Source organism: Caloenas nicobarica, chromosome 4, assembly GCF_036013445.1.
Source record: "Caloenas nicobarica isolate bCalNic1 chromosome 4, bCalNic1.hap1, whole genome shotgun sequence".
Classification (NCBI taxonomy): domain Eukaryota; kingdom Metazoa; phylum Chordata; class Aves; order Columbiformes; family Columbidae; genus Caloenas; species Caloenas nicobarica.
In genome coordinates this window covers 25,839,300-25,855,258 of record NC_088248.1, presented here as the reverse complement: position 1 = coordinate 25,855,258, position 15,959 = coordinate 25,839,300, and the positions used below count along the sequence as shown (strand labels likewise).

The 15,959-nt window shown below is 39.7% G+C and overlaps 1 protein-coding gene across 5 annotated transcripts in view; it reads left to right on the top strand.

Moving 5' to 3' along the window:
- The window catches only part of RASGEF1B (RasGEF domain family member 1B), a 58,954-nt gene extending 43,248 nt beyond the window's left edge, over window positions 1-15,706 (top strand). For 4 of the 5 annotated variants that reach the window (XM_065634271.1, XM_065634268.1, XM_065634273.1 and 1 more), the window contains 10 exons: window positions 4,524-4,736; window positions 4,837-4,911; window positions 6,034-6,129; window positions 6,711-6,813; window positions 7,569-7,648; window positions 8,919-9,014; window positions 11,005-11,100; window positions 12,319-12,442; window positions 13,105-13,177; window positions 14,244-15,706. In XM_065634271.1, the coding sequence (XP_065490343.1) occupies window positions 4,524-4,736; window positions 4,837-4,911; window positions 6,034-6,129; window positions 6,711-6,813; window positions 7,569-7,648; window positions 8,919-9,014; window positions 11,005-11,100; window positions 12,319-12,442; window positions 13,105-13,177; window positions 14,244-14,268 (981 nt within the window). In that variant the 3' untranslated portion in view covers window positions 14,269-15,706. Of the gene's footprint in view, window positions 1-4,523; window positions 4,737-4,836; window positions 4,912-6,033; window positions 6,130-6,710; window positions 6,818-7,568; window positions 7,649-8,918; window positions 9,015-11,004; window positions 11,101-12,318; window positions 12,443-13,104; window positions 13,178-14,243 lie in introns of those variants that run through there. The other variant, XM_065634272.1, reaches the window with a different exon arrangement.
- The last annotated feature ends 253 nt before the right edge of the window (window positions 15,707-15,959 follow it).

Genomic DNA, 15,959 nt, shown 5'->3' with positions numbered 1-15,959 from the left:
GTAAGGTGTGTTGGAATTGGGCGTCTGACCTTTAGCTCAATGGAAGTGTTATAACAGGTTTAGGAAAAAGTTTCTAAAGGAAAACTGGACCGTGAAGAATTGTCTTGACCTTAAAGCATTGGATAAGGATGCAGAGGAAGTATCTTGTATTCCTTCCTCTGGATATGCACCACATGAGGAAATCACTTGGCCTTTTTTTAAATCTCAGTTCTCAGATGGAAGTTTCACAGAGGTCTTAGGAAATATTTTGATGCCTAACTGATGCCTGTTTTGTAAGTACAGAAATAAACTCAGCCAAAAGCCAAGACTTATATTCACTTGGTGGAAAGGTAATTAACAAGGTTTTGTTAAGCAGATCATGTGAGCTTGCATAATATAATACTAAGATTACAAAAGACACTGGAGTGGCGTTTGGAAGAACTACAAATGCAAAGAGCAATTGCTAAATGGCATCACGTTTCTAGTGTTCCCCAGGGCCTGGTGTTCCATATATAAGCTTTTGAATAGTGATACGGATGAAGCAGCAAACAGCATGTTAACAGGCTTCGGTAGGTAAGCTTTACTGAAAGGAGTTGCAAGTGCTGCCAAAGGCCTGGAAAGACCTTGAGAGACTGTAAATAAGGGTGGAAGAAAACAAACCTAAACTGATTTTGGAAGCTGAAATACATTTTGATGTTATGAAAGTGGGGAGGGACAAAAGAAGATGGGATAATGGAGTGATATGCAGTATGGATGCAGGATGCCAAATTTGATGGGAAGGCTTAGAATTGTTGCAAGATAGCCACAGGGGGCTTTGGACTATGGTGAGACAATAATAGGTTCGCCTTCACTGTAGGGGTGCCATGAAGCACGTTTCCCTGTACAGTGCTCCTGCACTGTTGCTTTGTTTCTGGGTATTCTTAATAGGAAGTTAGGGAACAGAAGTTCAGTTCAAGGAAAAGTAGTAAGATTAAGGACTCGCACCCACTTGAAAAATATCCGCTGGCACAAAAAGAGCAAGCGAGCCGTTTAGCCTGGGGAAAGTTGAGTAGGTGGATGCAAGAGTGAAGTGGCAAGAGGGAAGGATTGTCTACAGTGAAGTTTCTGGCAGTACAGACAATTTAAATCGTGAAATCATCTATTGAGAGGAAAGGCAGATGTACAAACTGCTAGAAAATGAGCAACAGGGAATGATGTTGTTCTGGCAGTGAGCTATAGGTCTTTTCTAGCTCTAGCTTTGAGCTTTTGTTGACTTTGAGGTTTCCTTTAAAAAGAAAATGGGAAAGCAAGTGCTGCAGTAAATTGACTTGCGTTATTGTGAACTGCTTGGAACAGTGAATGGCAACTTCCTTGACCTTGGTTTTCTGCAGATTGCTTGGTTTTGTGTGAGTCATTACCTTAAAGGATAACAAAAGAAGCAGTGTTTCCTGTTCCTGTTCACTACAGCTCCTCTCCTTGTAGCTTCTTATTCCATTTCCCAAATTATTGTGCTCCAGTACTGTAAAGAGCTACCAGTAAGAGTCCAACTAAAACCATTCACCATGTTAACATATCACTCCATCAAAAAAGCATCTTTGGAAAAACCTTGATGGTTTCCTCACACCCCCCTGCGTCTCCCTGAGTTCGATTCCATTCCTCTCACATTTTACCTCTTTGTGTCCTGAGGGGTCGTCATGCTCATGAGATATTTCTGGATTGTTCTGGTTCCTTTTACCACTTAACTACCATAATTTCAAAGTATAGCCTTTGAAACCATGCCAGAGAGCCATTTTCTTGCATTTCTTGATTAATTCTATATAAACATTTATCAGTGCTTTTTTCTGTGAAACACTTGATTAGCGTATGCAGTCACACCAAAACTACATCCTATGTCCTTATGTCTTTTCATGTGCAGCCCAACATTGCACAGACCTCTTTTTTTTTTTTTTTTTTCTTTCCACAATTGTATCATATAGTAAGATTGACTGTGGAAACTCATTTAACATATGATATTCCATATCTAGCAGGAGGTAATGGTACTTCCAGTCACTACCTGTACAGGACAGACACAAAGTGGGGGGACCTTTAGGTGAAGTGTCCCATCACTTTTTCTGGTGTTGTCCAGTCCTCAGAGATTTTAAAATGTAAATAAATATCAGCATTGTTCCCTTTATTCATGGCTGTCTGCAAGTCTAACTAGATGTAGCATAAATATCAAGCAGCATATTTTTTAAAAGGCCCTTGAAATTAGGAAAAAAAAAAAGAATAGCAGAGCTTAGGAATATGTAAAGATGATATATCGATCTTGATTTAGCAGCTCATGTTGCTGCATACATACAGGAGCTAAGAGAAAAGTCATAAGGCTTTCTAACAAACTGAAATGTAAACTTGTTTAAATATCATCTACAAGGAAAGGGATGTGTGTAATTTTTGAGGTTCGAGTAAGAGTTGGTAACAGGATCAGGGAACAGGGTGCTTCAGCCTAAAAGTCCAAGGTGCCTTGTTTCTATGTGATCATGCTGGTTTATATAAAACTAGATAGACCCATATGTGCATTATGAGAAAATATCAGTGTGAATATAGACTCAAAAATTAGACTATAGGACAAGTAAGTGGGAAAAGGTAAAGCTAATTTAGAGGAAGACCAATATGTTAGGCTGACTGGTAGCCATATTACAATCAATATCTAATTGAGAAAAGACATATTATGTGGGTTTGTTGGTGTCTTAATAAATATATATGTGATATCAAAAAAATGCATGCAATGGTCCAGCAGCAAATACCTATTATGGGTGCACAGTATGTACTTGTCCTTGCACGGAATGCTTTGAGGTCACTGCCTCTGCCAGAGAGGAGACTGTGGCTCAGAAGAGCAGAGAGATGTTGTTTTTGTGGACTTGGGTACACCTGTGAGGTGTGAGAGGAAACTGGTGTTTCCTACTGCCTTTATCCCATGAGGGTTTTACCTCATCACTGGATAGAGGGATATTTTTTGTGTTAAATTCCCATTAGATCAGATGTGGGCTAATTACCCTGATTTCTTGTTCTGATTTGGACGGTATCTGTGCCACTTTGACTTTTCTCCTGGGTTTTCCAGCTACAGAAGCAGATTGACCAGAATTAGGTGGTTCAGCTTCGTGTCTTCACCCGTTTTCTCCCTGATGTTGTTGTCAATTCTGGGTTAACGTGAACCACAAATTCAGGCAAGGTTTCTTTTTTTGCTTTGGAGATTAACCCACTGATTATTACGTGATTTCCATCAATAGCCAGAATTCAGCCTGAGTATTTTAGATACTTTTTATTCTTAGTTGATTACCAGCTAGGCAAGAAAATGCTTCATAAAGTTCTCTTACATGAAATTTCAAAGAATTTGGAAAGGAATGGGTCAGTGAAGCAAGTCTGTGTGTTTGTCACCTAACACCTGTTTATGGAAGCACAGTACTTGAAGTGTCTTCCTGAGGAAAATGCAGTTTCTTTTCTTTAAAAGCTTGGGGTCCCCCTGTTGTCTCACCACCCACCCTGGTGAAAAATTATGCTGTATTTGACTAGAAAAAAAAAATACATCTAAGCAGGAAGCAATTGTTTGCCAAGTAACAAGACAAATTCAGCCATGGTTGAACACGACTGACTTCACCTGACCCTAGATAGTGCTGTTGTATTTTAGTAAATTTGGAAATTCGTGTTAATGGCAGTTTTGGAGGAACTGATGAATTCCTTAGAATACAGGAAACGTTCCTGCCTAGGACTATCACACTGTACTGTGCTGCCAGTAGGTTTTGATGCTCCTGTTTTCAGCCACTTATGTTTTGCTTTAATGGCTTTAGAGTGTTGGTGTCTGGAATTCAAGAAAGTAACTGCCTTAGGGGCTGTTACACAGATCTTTGTCAAGTCTTGCTCCTACTTAAATTTGTAACTCCTGTTAATTTAAAACTGCCATACAGAAAGGCCTGCGAGGTGAAAGAAAAGAGAGATGGCTTTTATTATCTTCTCCTTTTTCTCAGATTTACTGCAAGTTTTAACTCTGACTTCAGTGAAACTGATCTTGATTTACTCCAGAGATGCAGGCACTTTTTTAATCAGGGAATGACCATACGTTGTTTTTTGTGTGGTCTCAAGCAGAAATTGGAGCATTTTCATTTCTTGTATTTTGGCCAGTGGTAGGTGGTACTTTTCATGAAGTAGATTGTGCATGTCTTTTCTGCTGCTACTGGGCTAACCACGTCACTACTGAATCCGTGAGACAATCAGTGTTCAAATGCTCGTCTGGATTCCTTTTGGTCTGATGAAATGCTAACATTAGAAACTCACATAGTAGAGCATATTTTAAGTTGGCAACAAATTCAGATATGTTGTCTTATTAAACTGGTTTTGTCTCTGCCCACGAGTTTCTCCCTTTTCAGTTCTCTGTCCCACTATGGTCGGGGGGAGTGAGCTGAGCTGCTATCATGGTCTTAGTGGCTAGCTGGGGTTAAACCGTGACAAGGTATCAGCATCAGTCTGTTTTGATGTCACGCAGTCTTCTCACATTTTGAAAATGTCTCCCGATTTTTTTCATGTCATGACAGATGTATTGGAAGAACGTACAACAGCTCCTTCAGAACCTGATTCGAAAGCTCGCCACCGTTAGCCAGTATGAGGAAGTACTTGCAAAAATTAATGCCACGTCCACAGATCGCCTCATGGTTCTCAAGACCAAGCCCCAGTCCATTCAGAGGGACATAATTGCAGTCTGCAATGATCCCTACACGTTGGCTCAGCAGCTGACGCACATAGAGCTTGTGAGTTCTCATTACACTTCAAATATGATTTCATCCTCCCCTCCTTTTGAAATGCAGCTTAACATAGGATATGACTTGGCTGTTTGTGTGCTTTATTTAGGAGAGACTCAATTATATTGGACCAGAGGAGTTTGTCCAGGCGTTTGTGCAAAAGGATCCTTTGGATAATGACAAGGTAATTGGAGCAGATCTGGAGCAGCTCTGAAATGTGATATTTAACATCCTGGAGCTCAGGAGCCCCATGAGCTAGAAGTGAATTCCAGCAACAAATAAGGACCAGCAGAAATGAGCTTCAGAGTGAAAGTGCTTTAGTATTCCGCTTAACTCCTGGAGGTCCAGAAGTCAGCCAACAAATTGACTTAAATTAACACGTTTGCTGTTTTTTCTGATTTAAGCTAAGGGAGAACCTCATCCTGTGGATATTTTCTCTAGGCCACCTATGTGGTCTACAGCTGGAAGAAGCTGGTTTTAACTTTGGCTTTTGCATTACTCATTTTCAACATCTATTCGTCGTTTTAGTAAACTGAACTCTTTGCAGCAAACTGGCAAGTGGGGCAACTTGCAGGCAGAGCACACATCACAGCAAGTGGGTAGCAAGCTCCAGATCCATGTGAGGTGAAGGGCAAAGATGTAGTGTTTTCAGCCGTGCGAGAGCTTGTCATCTCCTTGAGTGCTGATTTCAAGATGACTTACGTTCTGTAAATCAAGTGTGCCGAAGTCAGGCAGTTAAAACTTGAATTACTGTCCTCCCTAAAACTAACAAACAGAATAGCGCGACTCAAGTTTACACTTTGATGTTCAGTTATACAGTTTCTGAAAAGTATTTTGTAGATATAATTAAAACTTGTGTCTGCCCCTTTTTAGGCAGCCCTGAGATGCAGTGTGGGAATCGTTCCAAGGCACTACAGAACAAATAGCAATGGTTAGGAAAGCGAGAATCCAATCACAATGGTAGACCTGATCTCCGAAAGTTAGGATCCAGTATGTTAGTTTAGCATAAACAACCAAATGTAATGTGTCCTAAGTATTCAAAGCATCCCAGTAGGACTTTACAGCAGGCAATGGGTTCTGCACGCCTGCTTGAGTACTTTACTGAGCCAACAGCTGGGGAGGAAGTTCTGTATGCTCAAATACTGTCACTGCTGCTTTCGCTCTAAGCTTTTTGTCACTTTGCGTAATTGAGTTATTCCTGTGTACTTTACAGTGTTTAGGGATGGCAAGGCAGAAAGCCAAAAGGCATCTCTCAGGAAAAAGGTGAAGATTACACTAAAAGTTGCAATTTTTCTTCTGTCTGCAGAGCTGCTACGGAGATCGAAAGAAGACCCGGCATCTGGAAGCCTATGTGGAATGGTTTAACAGGCTCAGTTACTTGGTTGCAACAGAAATCTGTATGGTGAGTGAGGACTTTTTCTGCTGAAAGGTTTTGTTTAGTCTAGTTGTCTAAAACTGTGAAGCCTTTTCAGGTTTGGTTCCCCTTTGACTTTGCATTCTCCCAGCTCTGCACTTTTTCATGTGTGAATGAAGCCAGCGCAGGGCTGAAGAGGAAATAAGTTTTCAGCATCATACTCATGCCTCAGCCTCATTCATGTGATGCAGTGGGGATGTTGTGCTGTTGTCCTCCTTGGCACAGGAGCACATCTGGCCCACCCTTCCCTCCTGCAGCCCCTTTTCAACAGAGGTGTCTTTTCTCTCCTCTGTGCTGACCCCTTCTCTGCTCTTCTTTGTACCCTTCTTCTGGGCAGAGCTGCTGTACCTGTCACCGTTGCTCTCTACCTGCGAAGTGTCTGGGTTGTCTCTGCTGTCGTGAGGGCTTTCGAACACAATAGTGTGGCTTCATTTACATGTAAAGCACACCCTGAAGTTGTGGGACATGTGGAAAAGACTTTTGACAGGGGTGTTGTTTCTTTCGGGGATAGGTCAGATTGCTCTGTTTCCTGCTGAGCCTAAGTAACATTCCAATGGCATCTCTTGCAGCCTGTGAAGAAGAAGAACCGAGCAAAAGTGATAGAATATTTCATTGATGTGGCTCGGGAATGTTTTAACATTGGCAACTTTAACTCCTTAATGGCTATTATTTGTAAGTATGTGTCCCAAGATGTTTTGTCCCCTTTTGAATCCAGATAAAGGACGCGTGGTACTTTATACAAAAGTCTGCTGCTTGGTGCACTCAGCACTGTGATGTTCAGAGGGGAAGTGGTGGAGAATTGCTCAACATTATTGTGGTGTTATGTATGTAAGAAGTGATTTATTGCCATAGTGTAAATTACAGAATAAGTTTTCATTGCAACTGCTCAAAGATCTAAATCCCAGCTTTTTGAAACCAACTTCAGTGCTAAATTGAAATAGAAACTCTTCATGTCATATGGAGGATTGATGTCTTCCATTGTTTCTGTTGCATCCTAAGTATTATAGTAGTTTAAAAATTCCACGCCTTTTTATATCTGATAGGAAAATATTGGGAATATTTTTAAAGTTTGAAATATGAAAACTTCATAGATGTGTGTGTAGTATGCAATGAAATATTTAAGAGACAGTGTTCAGAACACTCATTTGTGCTTTTCTACTGTATATTCATGTTTTATCAAAACCACATTAAATAATGTCTTAGCGTTTTTTTACAGCTTTCATTCTGTAAGAAATGTTGATTTTTGTTTCCAGAAGTTTTTTTAACATTGGAATTTCAATAAAATGAGAAGTCCAACTTCTGAGTAGCTCTGTTGAAATTATTTGTTATTGTTAATAGCTCCTTTGCTTTAGAAATACTTACTAGCCTTAGCTACTTGAAATATTTTTTATTTTAATGCTAAAATGATTTCTTTCTCTTATATCAAGCTGGAATGAACATGAATTCTGTGTCTCGATTAAAGAAAACTTGGGCAAAAGTGAAAACAGCGAAATTTGATATTCTTGAGGTAAGTTTGGCCAATATTTGGACACAGGGCTGTTAACAGCATTTTACTTTTAACCTCTCTAAAATGCGAGTTTGGCTTCATTATGACATGTTTAATTTAGTATGTTTATGCTCATCGTGAAATTCTAGAAGCCGTCATATCTTTCAGCTGACTTTTGCTCTTTCAGTTTGGAAGAAGGACATAGCAGCTGTTAGTTTTTTGGGGGGTTGTTTGGTTGGTTGGTTTTGTTTTTGTTTTTTAAATTCCAAACCCCATCTCCTAAGAATTACCAAAAAAAAAAGTAGATAAACTTGTGAGAGGGACTTACCTAATGCAGTTCTGCTTTTGAAAATCCAGTTGAGCTGTAAGGTGGCTGCCTTGACCTTTCAGAGAAATTTGTCTTGAACTAATTGATTGCCATTTACCTTCAGGTAGCAGAGGCCTTTGTAGAAGATCCTGTAGGTGCAGTAGTGTATGAATTTGTGATTTTCCCAAGAGATTATTTACCATCAAATAAATTACCCTGCTATAAATGGCAGTCAGTTAATTCAGCTTCTTTATTAGTAAGATAAAGAAAATTTCATGTTTTGGGCCTGACACAAGCATGAAATATTTATTAGCATCATTGGGAGATTTGACTTGTGTTACGACAACAGATTAAAACTGGATGGCTCTCGCCACCTCACACTCCCTTGAGCTGGAGACAGCTTTCCTTGTGCCAAGGGTGGCTGCACAGCTCAGGGAGCTGCTCTTAACATTACAGCCCTATTTCTTTTGACCTTATTACGCAGGCTGGACTTGGCTGGTTAAGGATGAGCTTTGTGAGCCATGCAGTCAATCCTAGTCGTTGAGGTGCTGCAGTCAGTCTTGGAGCACTGAGGTGGGGACACTAACAGATGTAGGTGTCTCATCTTTGCCATTGCAGCCGAACCAGCTCTGAGAAACCTGCATACGTAGGAAGAGCAGAATATTAGTGCCAAGACCCACTGTTGTCTTATTTTCATTATTTTGGCTTTCGAATTAAAGCTGAGCTACCTTCTTTGTGAAGAGAAACCTGCCTTTGCTTTCCTGCCATTGACTTGTGTTGAATCCCTTCTTGTGTTGAGTGAAATTTCTATCTGATCGAAAGAACAGATAAAGAGATGCTGCAGTCCTCTAAAAGGCTGTGTTTGTGGTGCTAATCAGCAGACCTCTTGCTTTTTAAAATAGTTGCTCAAGTGGAAAACAATTGCGTGTGGTGATGACACTTGCTCTCCAAAGCTCATTATTTACATTTTTTCATACCTTGTAGCATCAGATGGATCCTTCTAGCAATTTTTATAATTACCGAACTGCTCTGCGTGGTGCTGCTCAAAGGTCCTTGACAGCTCATAGCAGCAGAGAGAAGGTATGTTTACAAATGACTTGGCAGTGGGCACAAATGAAATGTACTTCTTAAGTTGCGTAGGAAGCTTTCATGTTGGGATTCTGTTACTCAGCAGCTTTGCCCTTGGTGGCCTTTTAAAAGGAATAAAAAGGCTCAAAACTGAATCCCTCTATACTCAGAATGTCTAAGTATGACATGTAAGCTACCAAGAAAGTAATGGAATATTTGAGGAAGCCAGGTGGCTCAATGAAAATGACCGTTCATCTTAGGCTGCCAGTTTGGTACTGACTGAAAGCAGCAAACATTAAGTGATTGCTTTGATTATTTATATAAAACAAGTACATTGCCTCATCTCATTTCTTATTTGACATAGAACTTTATCTCACAAACCAGTAATACACATGGAAAGGTCTAAGAACTGAAAAGAGGTTGCTGGTAATTTGTTCTGACAGCTGCTACTTGTGCTTCATTTTAAGTGGTTTATGGTTTTCGGTGGAAACGCTTTAAAGTCTACGCAGAAAAGGTATTCTAAAACTCAAACCTAGACAGAGCTTCTATCTAGATTCTGTGGAGCCCCCTTCCTGTATACAGTCTTTACATGAGCTTTAAATATACTCTGGAGGTTTTTAGTGGAAATGGTGAGATGAATCAGGTGTTTGGGTAACACAGTGGGTTAAAATCCCCCTACCAGATTCAAGAGTGGCTGCGAACTATTCACTAATAGAGACGGCATCTTTCTTTATTCTTTGAAATAAATTAGCTTTTGAGAAATAAAATTAATTCGGTCACACATTGATGCATAATCTCAGTTGTAGTTCTCGTGGAAAGGAGCCAAATAGCTTCCTAGCTGCTACCCACTTCACAGTTGCTCGTCAATTGCTTATAATATTAGGACTTCGTGCTGTGTTTAATAAACCTCATCTCGATGTTCATAGAATAATTTAAACTCCCAGGCAGGATGAAGCATGCGCAGTCTGCTGGTCTATATTGTTGTTATGCATGTGTAAATAAAAGCAGGGATTTTTTTCTGCGCCCTAAAGGTCTGTCCACAGATGGTTCAAAGCACCAGAAGTTCAAATGGAAGATGCTTGCTTCTTTTCAGAGAAAAGTGAGGTTTGAGACTTCAAAGAGAGAACTTGCAGATATTGAAATGATGCAGCAAAGTCTCCCATGGAAATAGTGATAAGTGATGCTTGTTTTATCCCCGGTTGCAACAAGGATCTGCAGCTGTGAAAATTCTTGTAGGGTGCAAATTAAAATACGGCCATTCTAAGAATATAAGAATTTTCCATCATTCTCCAAAGAAAAACACTTTGATTTGTTTAGCTGGCAGGAAATGCTTCATTTTGATACAGTTAGTGCCAAGGTTCAATTTCTTGCATGAGCTCAGGGAGTTGTAGTTCAAAAGCCATTTGTGCTGCTAGCCTCAAATTTTCCATGCTGTGCTTTAACACACATCTCCCCTCATTTACCAAGCACGGCCCTGTCAAGAGGTAGAGTTGCACTAAGAGATATGCTGCAGGAATTCCATGTAAGAAGTAGGCACCTCTGAGCTCTTATATTCTGAAATCTGCAAGGGAAAATGAGAAAGCGAAAACAAGAGGGACATGACATAAATGAAATTAGTTTGGCATGTTGTTATTCTAAACACACCTCGTAGCCACAATTGACAAGCAGTAGAGTGCCAACAGGTATTTTAATTGGGACCTTGAGGGAGCTACATGCCAAGAAGAGTTCAAGGAATTGGAAACAGCTTGACACAAAGCTGGAAACAAAGCCATAGGGAATACCTTCCCACCCAAGGGAGGACTTTCCTTACAGAGAAACATCATATATTTTAAAATACAGTGAATACAAAATCTTTATGTAAGGAGAGAGAGATATCATAGAGATTTTAGTCCTTTGGTATATTCCTTACCTTTTGTACCACCTTTCTTCATTTTATTTTTATCTGTAGAGCATTATATTTCGATTCAGGACCAGACTGAGAATAATGTTGTTCTTTCCTTAGATTGTGATACCTTTCTTCAGCCTCCTGATCAAAGATATTTACTTCCTCAATGAGGGTTGTGCCAGTCGTCTTCCAAATGGTCATGTCAATTTTGAAGTAAGTAGAGCACTGAGTGTGATACTGAGACAGAAAACTGAAGGCAGATCATGGTTCAGCTTCTGCTGGATTCTGGGAGACCAAAATCAGACTGGAATTTGAGTGTATCTGTTACTTCTCACAGGAGCTGGGAAGCAGTCAGAAAAATGCGGTTTTGCTGAAGATGGAATTTTAATAGAAATCCTTTCAATATTCACAATTTTTTATTGGGGGAAAAAGTCAGAACTTTTTCCCAGTGCTCAAATTCCTCTAGACATTTCAACTCATAAGTTTATTATATTTAACTACAAGACCATTGAAATTAGTATTTTAGACCTTGTCTTTGAATTCTGAAGGTAAAAGTTGGGTTCATCCTTTGACAAGGTATATATGCAGTATTTTCGTGCCTGGAAGTTACATGTTGTCTCTGAAGAAACGTGATACAGCAGCAATGAAGGAGTTTTGAGGCCCTTGTCTTTTGGTAGTTCTGCCTCCAATTTCACACTTGTTATCTGACAGTGTGGATTACTGAATGATTGGTTTTCTGATGCTTTCAGTTTTCAAGAAGCTGGGGTCACTTGTGCAAAAATACAGTAAATTTCACTTGTAGTCATCGGCTTGAATTAGCCTGGTTCTAAAGCTAGACTATGTGATGATCTGGAATATCGTTTTACTCACGGAATACATGTGCACTTGAGGCATGTTAAACTTTAATTAAAGGAGTTTATCAATGAATGACATCAACACATTACATGGGGAATGTTTATTTTTGGCATAAATTTCCAGCAAGAACACTGAGCATTTCCCATAAGCTAAGTAAAATGGAACATCTGGATTTCGAACTGTTAGTGGTAAGCATCTAGAGATTTTTTTTTGTGTGAAAATTACTAAATATTTCACTGTGAAACAAAGAAGCATGAGCATCATCAAAATGAAAAGTTGGGCATAAGGAGCGTTATGAACTCCTTGAAAAGAAACTGAGTGTGGATCATGATCTATTATCTATATTCTTAGATAACATCAATTTTACCAGAGTGGAGGAGTAGGAAGTTATCCCAGTTTGAAACAGAAATGCGTAAGTTAGAAGCTGATTTGTTGAGTCAGGTCACATTCAATTCTAGCTTAAAAACCAGGGAGAATCCAAGCCTTGGACTTGAAACTGAGATATCTCCCTCTCTCTTTTTTAAAAAAATTGAGAATAGATAGTACTATTATAGCACCTCTTTTCTATTGTGACAGAAATTTTGGGAATTGGCAAAACAAGTCAGTGAATTTATGACGTGGAAGCAAGTGGAGTGTCCGTTTGAAAGGGATCGGAAGATTTTGCAGTATTTGCTCACTGTCCCGGTCTTCAGTGATGATGGTAAGGAGTTCTGGGCTTCCTCTGGGTCAGGTGTGTCACTGGCTATGGCTTAGTCTCTCCATGTTAAGTCATTGCTTCCTCACAGTAAAGAAAGGCTTTGTCCTGAGACATCTCTGTCTGGCAACTGAAAAATGCTTCTCCCTTACAAATGAGAGAGAAAACAGGATTTCTCTTCTGATGCACACATGTTCTGTGAGAATTGATGTAATCCTTTTCTCTGAAATGGAATTAAAAAAAAAAAAAAATTGGATATGTGGTCCCTGTAAATATCATCTGAAGTGTATTCAGATGGACTTTCAGGATGCTTTACACTATAGGGTGTTGACTGAGAAAGAAAATGGGGACTTCCCTGGTTGCTCACAAAGCACTATGTCCCTGGGCCCAGTTTTTTCTTTTGAGTGTTTTCTTCGGCTCTTGTGCTTTTGAGTTTTCACTAGTTTTATTTTTGCCCCTCAGGGCAGTCTTTGTTCCCATGCACTGTTTGTTAGTATTGTCTGGATGTAATTATAAGCAATGCTGTACTTCCTAATGGGATTCTGGAGCCCTAATCTGAGGGACAGATAATACAAGTCTGCTTCATTTAACTTCAGTCCACTTTCCAGGGAGAGCAAATTGTAAAATGCCAGGAGGCCTTAACACATTGTATTTGCTTCTGATTGCAGCACTTTACTTGGCTTCCTATGAGAGCGAAAGTCCCGAGAATCACATTGAAAAGGACAGATGGAAGACGCTGAGGTTTGTGTCAGAGGTTAGCCGCATCAGTAAATAAAGAGAATGGGATGCAAAGCAAGCATCAAATAGTTAAAACCAAATGGCATGCTACATGTTACAACAGATGGGGCACAGCATTGGTGTAAATCCCCACCTCCAGTCTGGGACTCTTGGAAAAATGAGAACAGTCAGTCTTTATCTTAAACCCTCTCAAGCCGTCTCTCCCTTAGGGCATGGAATTAGAATAAGTAATTTTGTATCTTAATTTCTTGTGTTATTCAGTGTAGGAAAAAATACTTGTTAAACTTCAAAGAAATCTGTACTTCCTCACATTTCTGGAGCTCTTGCATCCCTTTCAGACAGGGATGAGGTTTGCACAAAGATCATTCTGAGGCAGATGTATTAATGAAAACAGTCCAGGCTGGGTAAAACGAATTTAAGCAAAATCCTATTTTTGAATTTTCTGCTGCTGCTGGCTGAACATAGCCTTGTCAGCTCTTTCATTTTACTAATTGTGGAAGAATACATGAACCATTATGGCAGTGAAAACTAATCAGGTGCAAAGATACACAGAATTAAATAGGTATATGAAAAGTCTGCGTTTTCACCCCTAAGCCACACCTCTGTTTTAGTCTTAAAACTACCAGTATCCCAAGGAACTGACCATTAGTCAAGCATTCTTGTCACTGTTTCAGGCAGCTGGTACATTAACACTTAGAGGTGTACCCATGGATAGAACATCCCAACTCTTCTGATCCACTCTGCAGCACCACAGAGAGACAACCCTACACCACAACCCCAAGGATTCTCCTCAGGCTGTGGTGTTTTTTCCTGGAATATCACGAGGGGATGTAACAATTCCAGCTGATTAGTGCTAGTTAATTTGCGGAGGGAGAGCAGAGTTGATCACATCAGCGCACAGACACTACACATTAGGGCAGCAAGACAAAGACTCTGGGCTTCAAAATCTGTGATAATACGAACCTCAGTTTCACCAGATCCTTATCTGAGGCACCCTGAACCTGTCTGAGAAGATTTACATCATTCTAGTGATTGTCTTTACTTATTTACATTTCCCTCTCCCTTTCAGGTCAACGCTTCTGGGCAGAGTCTAGCACACGAGACAGTGGCTGTTTCTGCTGTTGTTATGTTATGTGGATTACCAAGGGGCATGGCTTGTTTTTCTGTACATCGGACGATGGCATTCAAAGTGATGAAAACTGTGCAGACAGTTGAGATACTGTGTCAGCAAAGATGAAACACGTTAACTCAAGAACAAACAGGCAGCTTCTCACATCTGACAGATGAGATTAAATCACAGCCCATTTGGCTGTGATTTAGGCTTAAATATCGATTGATGACAGTGCTGACAGAATCCTTTGAAGAGCTGAGATGCCGCCTATGAATCATTTCACACCTGGATGGAATATTTTTTCCCTTCCTTATGCTGCAGCTTGCTGCTACAAGGACTCTGCAGAGTTGGCAGTAGATTACAGAGGGGAAAAAGATCACCACTCCTTTGAGTGAAACCTAAGTCTGCATTGAAGAACTTGGGCTCCTAATAAGCTGAATATAGCCAGGAACTTTGATTGAAACTGCTAAGAAGGGAACGGACTGGACACAACAAATGGGTTGCTGGGGAGAGTTTCTCCCTGCCACTGTAATGGTGGCTATGTTTTTTGGGGTTTTTTATTATGTTTTTGAGTTGGCTGCTGGCAGGCAAACTCATTATTATTCTAAGTTATTTAAAAAATATAAAGTAATAAAGATCAAGGCTGTGGTAGAAAACACACCTGCTAGAAAAATATAGTAGCTATGTAGCTTGGACTATTTTATAACTTTTAGGGAGGTTTTATTATTTCTGTTTACAGCTAGCCACTACATGCTACAGACATTTTTACTCTACTGTTTTGTTACTATAATTTTCCATACTTGACCTTCTTCTTATATTAGGTTGAACTGACTTTTCTAGAATAGTCTTTTGAGAACCTGGCCTACAAACTAATTTGAAATCTGAAAGTATGTTTTTATTAAGTCATTTCTGTAATTGCTTTTTTTTGAAAGGGTAACAGTGGAGAACACAATCCACTTTGACTGAAATAGTAAGATGCCAAACAGGAAAAAAGATGAGGCTTCTTCTCAACTACTGCTGTGAACAAAACAATCTCCCTATATGTTTGCTTTATGGTTTATCTTTATGACTGTGAAGTAGTTCACTGTGTTACACAACTAATAAGTTTGTGGTAGCTCTGAATACTTAGTCACTCTATCTATTGTAGGAAGAACTTGATGGACAAAAAAACCCCACAAAAAACCCAAACAAACAAAAAACCACCAAAAACCACAAAAAAGAAGAAACTGTAGCTGTAGATCACCCTGGATGCAAAATCACTAAGCAAAAGCACATACTTGGCAAAAAAAAGTATTTGCAATTAGCCTGCCACTGTTATTTAAAAAAGAAAAGAAATAAGAATAAAGATATCTATTTGTTGCACTGCGTCTCTTGAGTTTTCAGGTAAGATGGGGTTTATGTTCTGTCCATCCCTTTTCAGGCAAGTATTTAATTTTTGAAGTCTGTAAGAACATACTGAAGTAGCTTTCATCAACAGGGATACTGCCCTTAACTACAGTCTGTTTCCTCGTTAGAAGGTGCTGAAAGTCAGTGAGTTGCATATTCTGTGAGCATCAGTACCTCGAACCCTGATGGTGGAGAAGAATTCCTGTCCTCCTCTGCCATTCACTAAGTTATGGTGAAGCAGAAAGAAGAGGGTAACTCCCTGAAAGGAGGAAACTGTTTCTGCAGCTC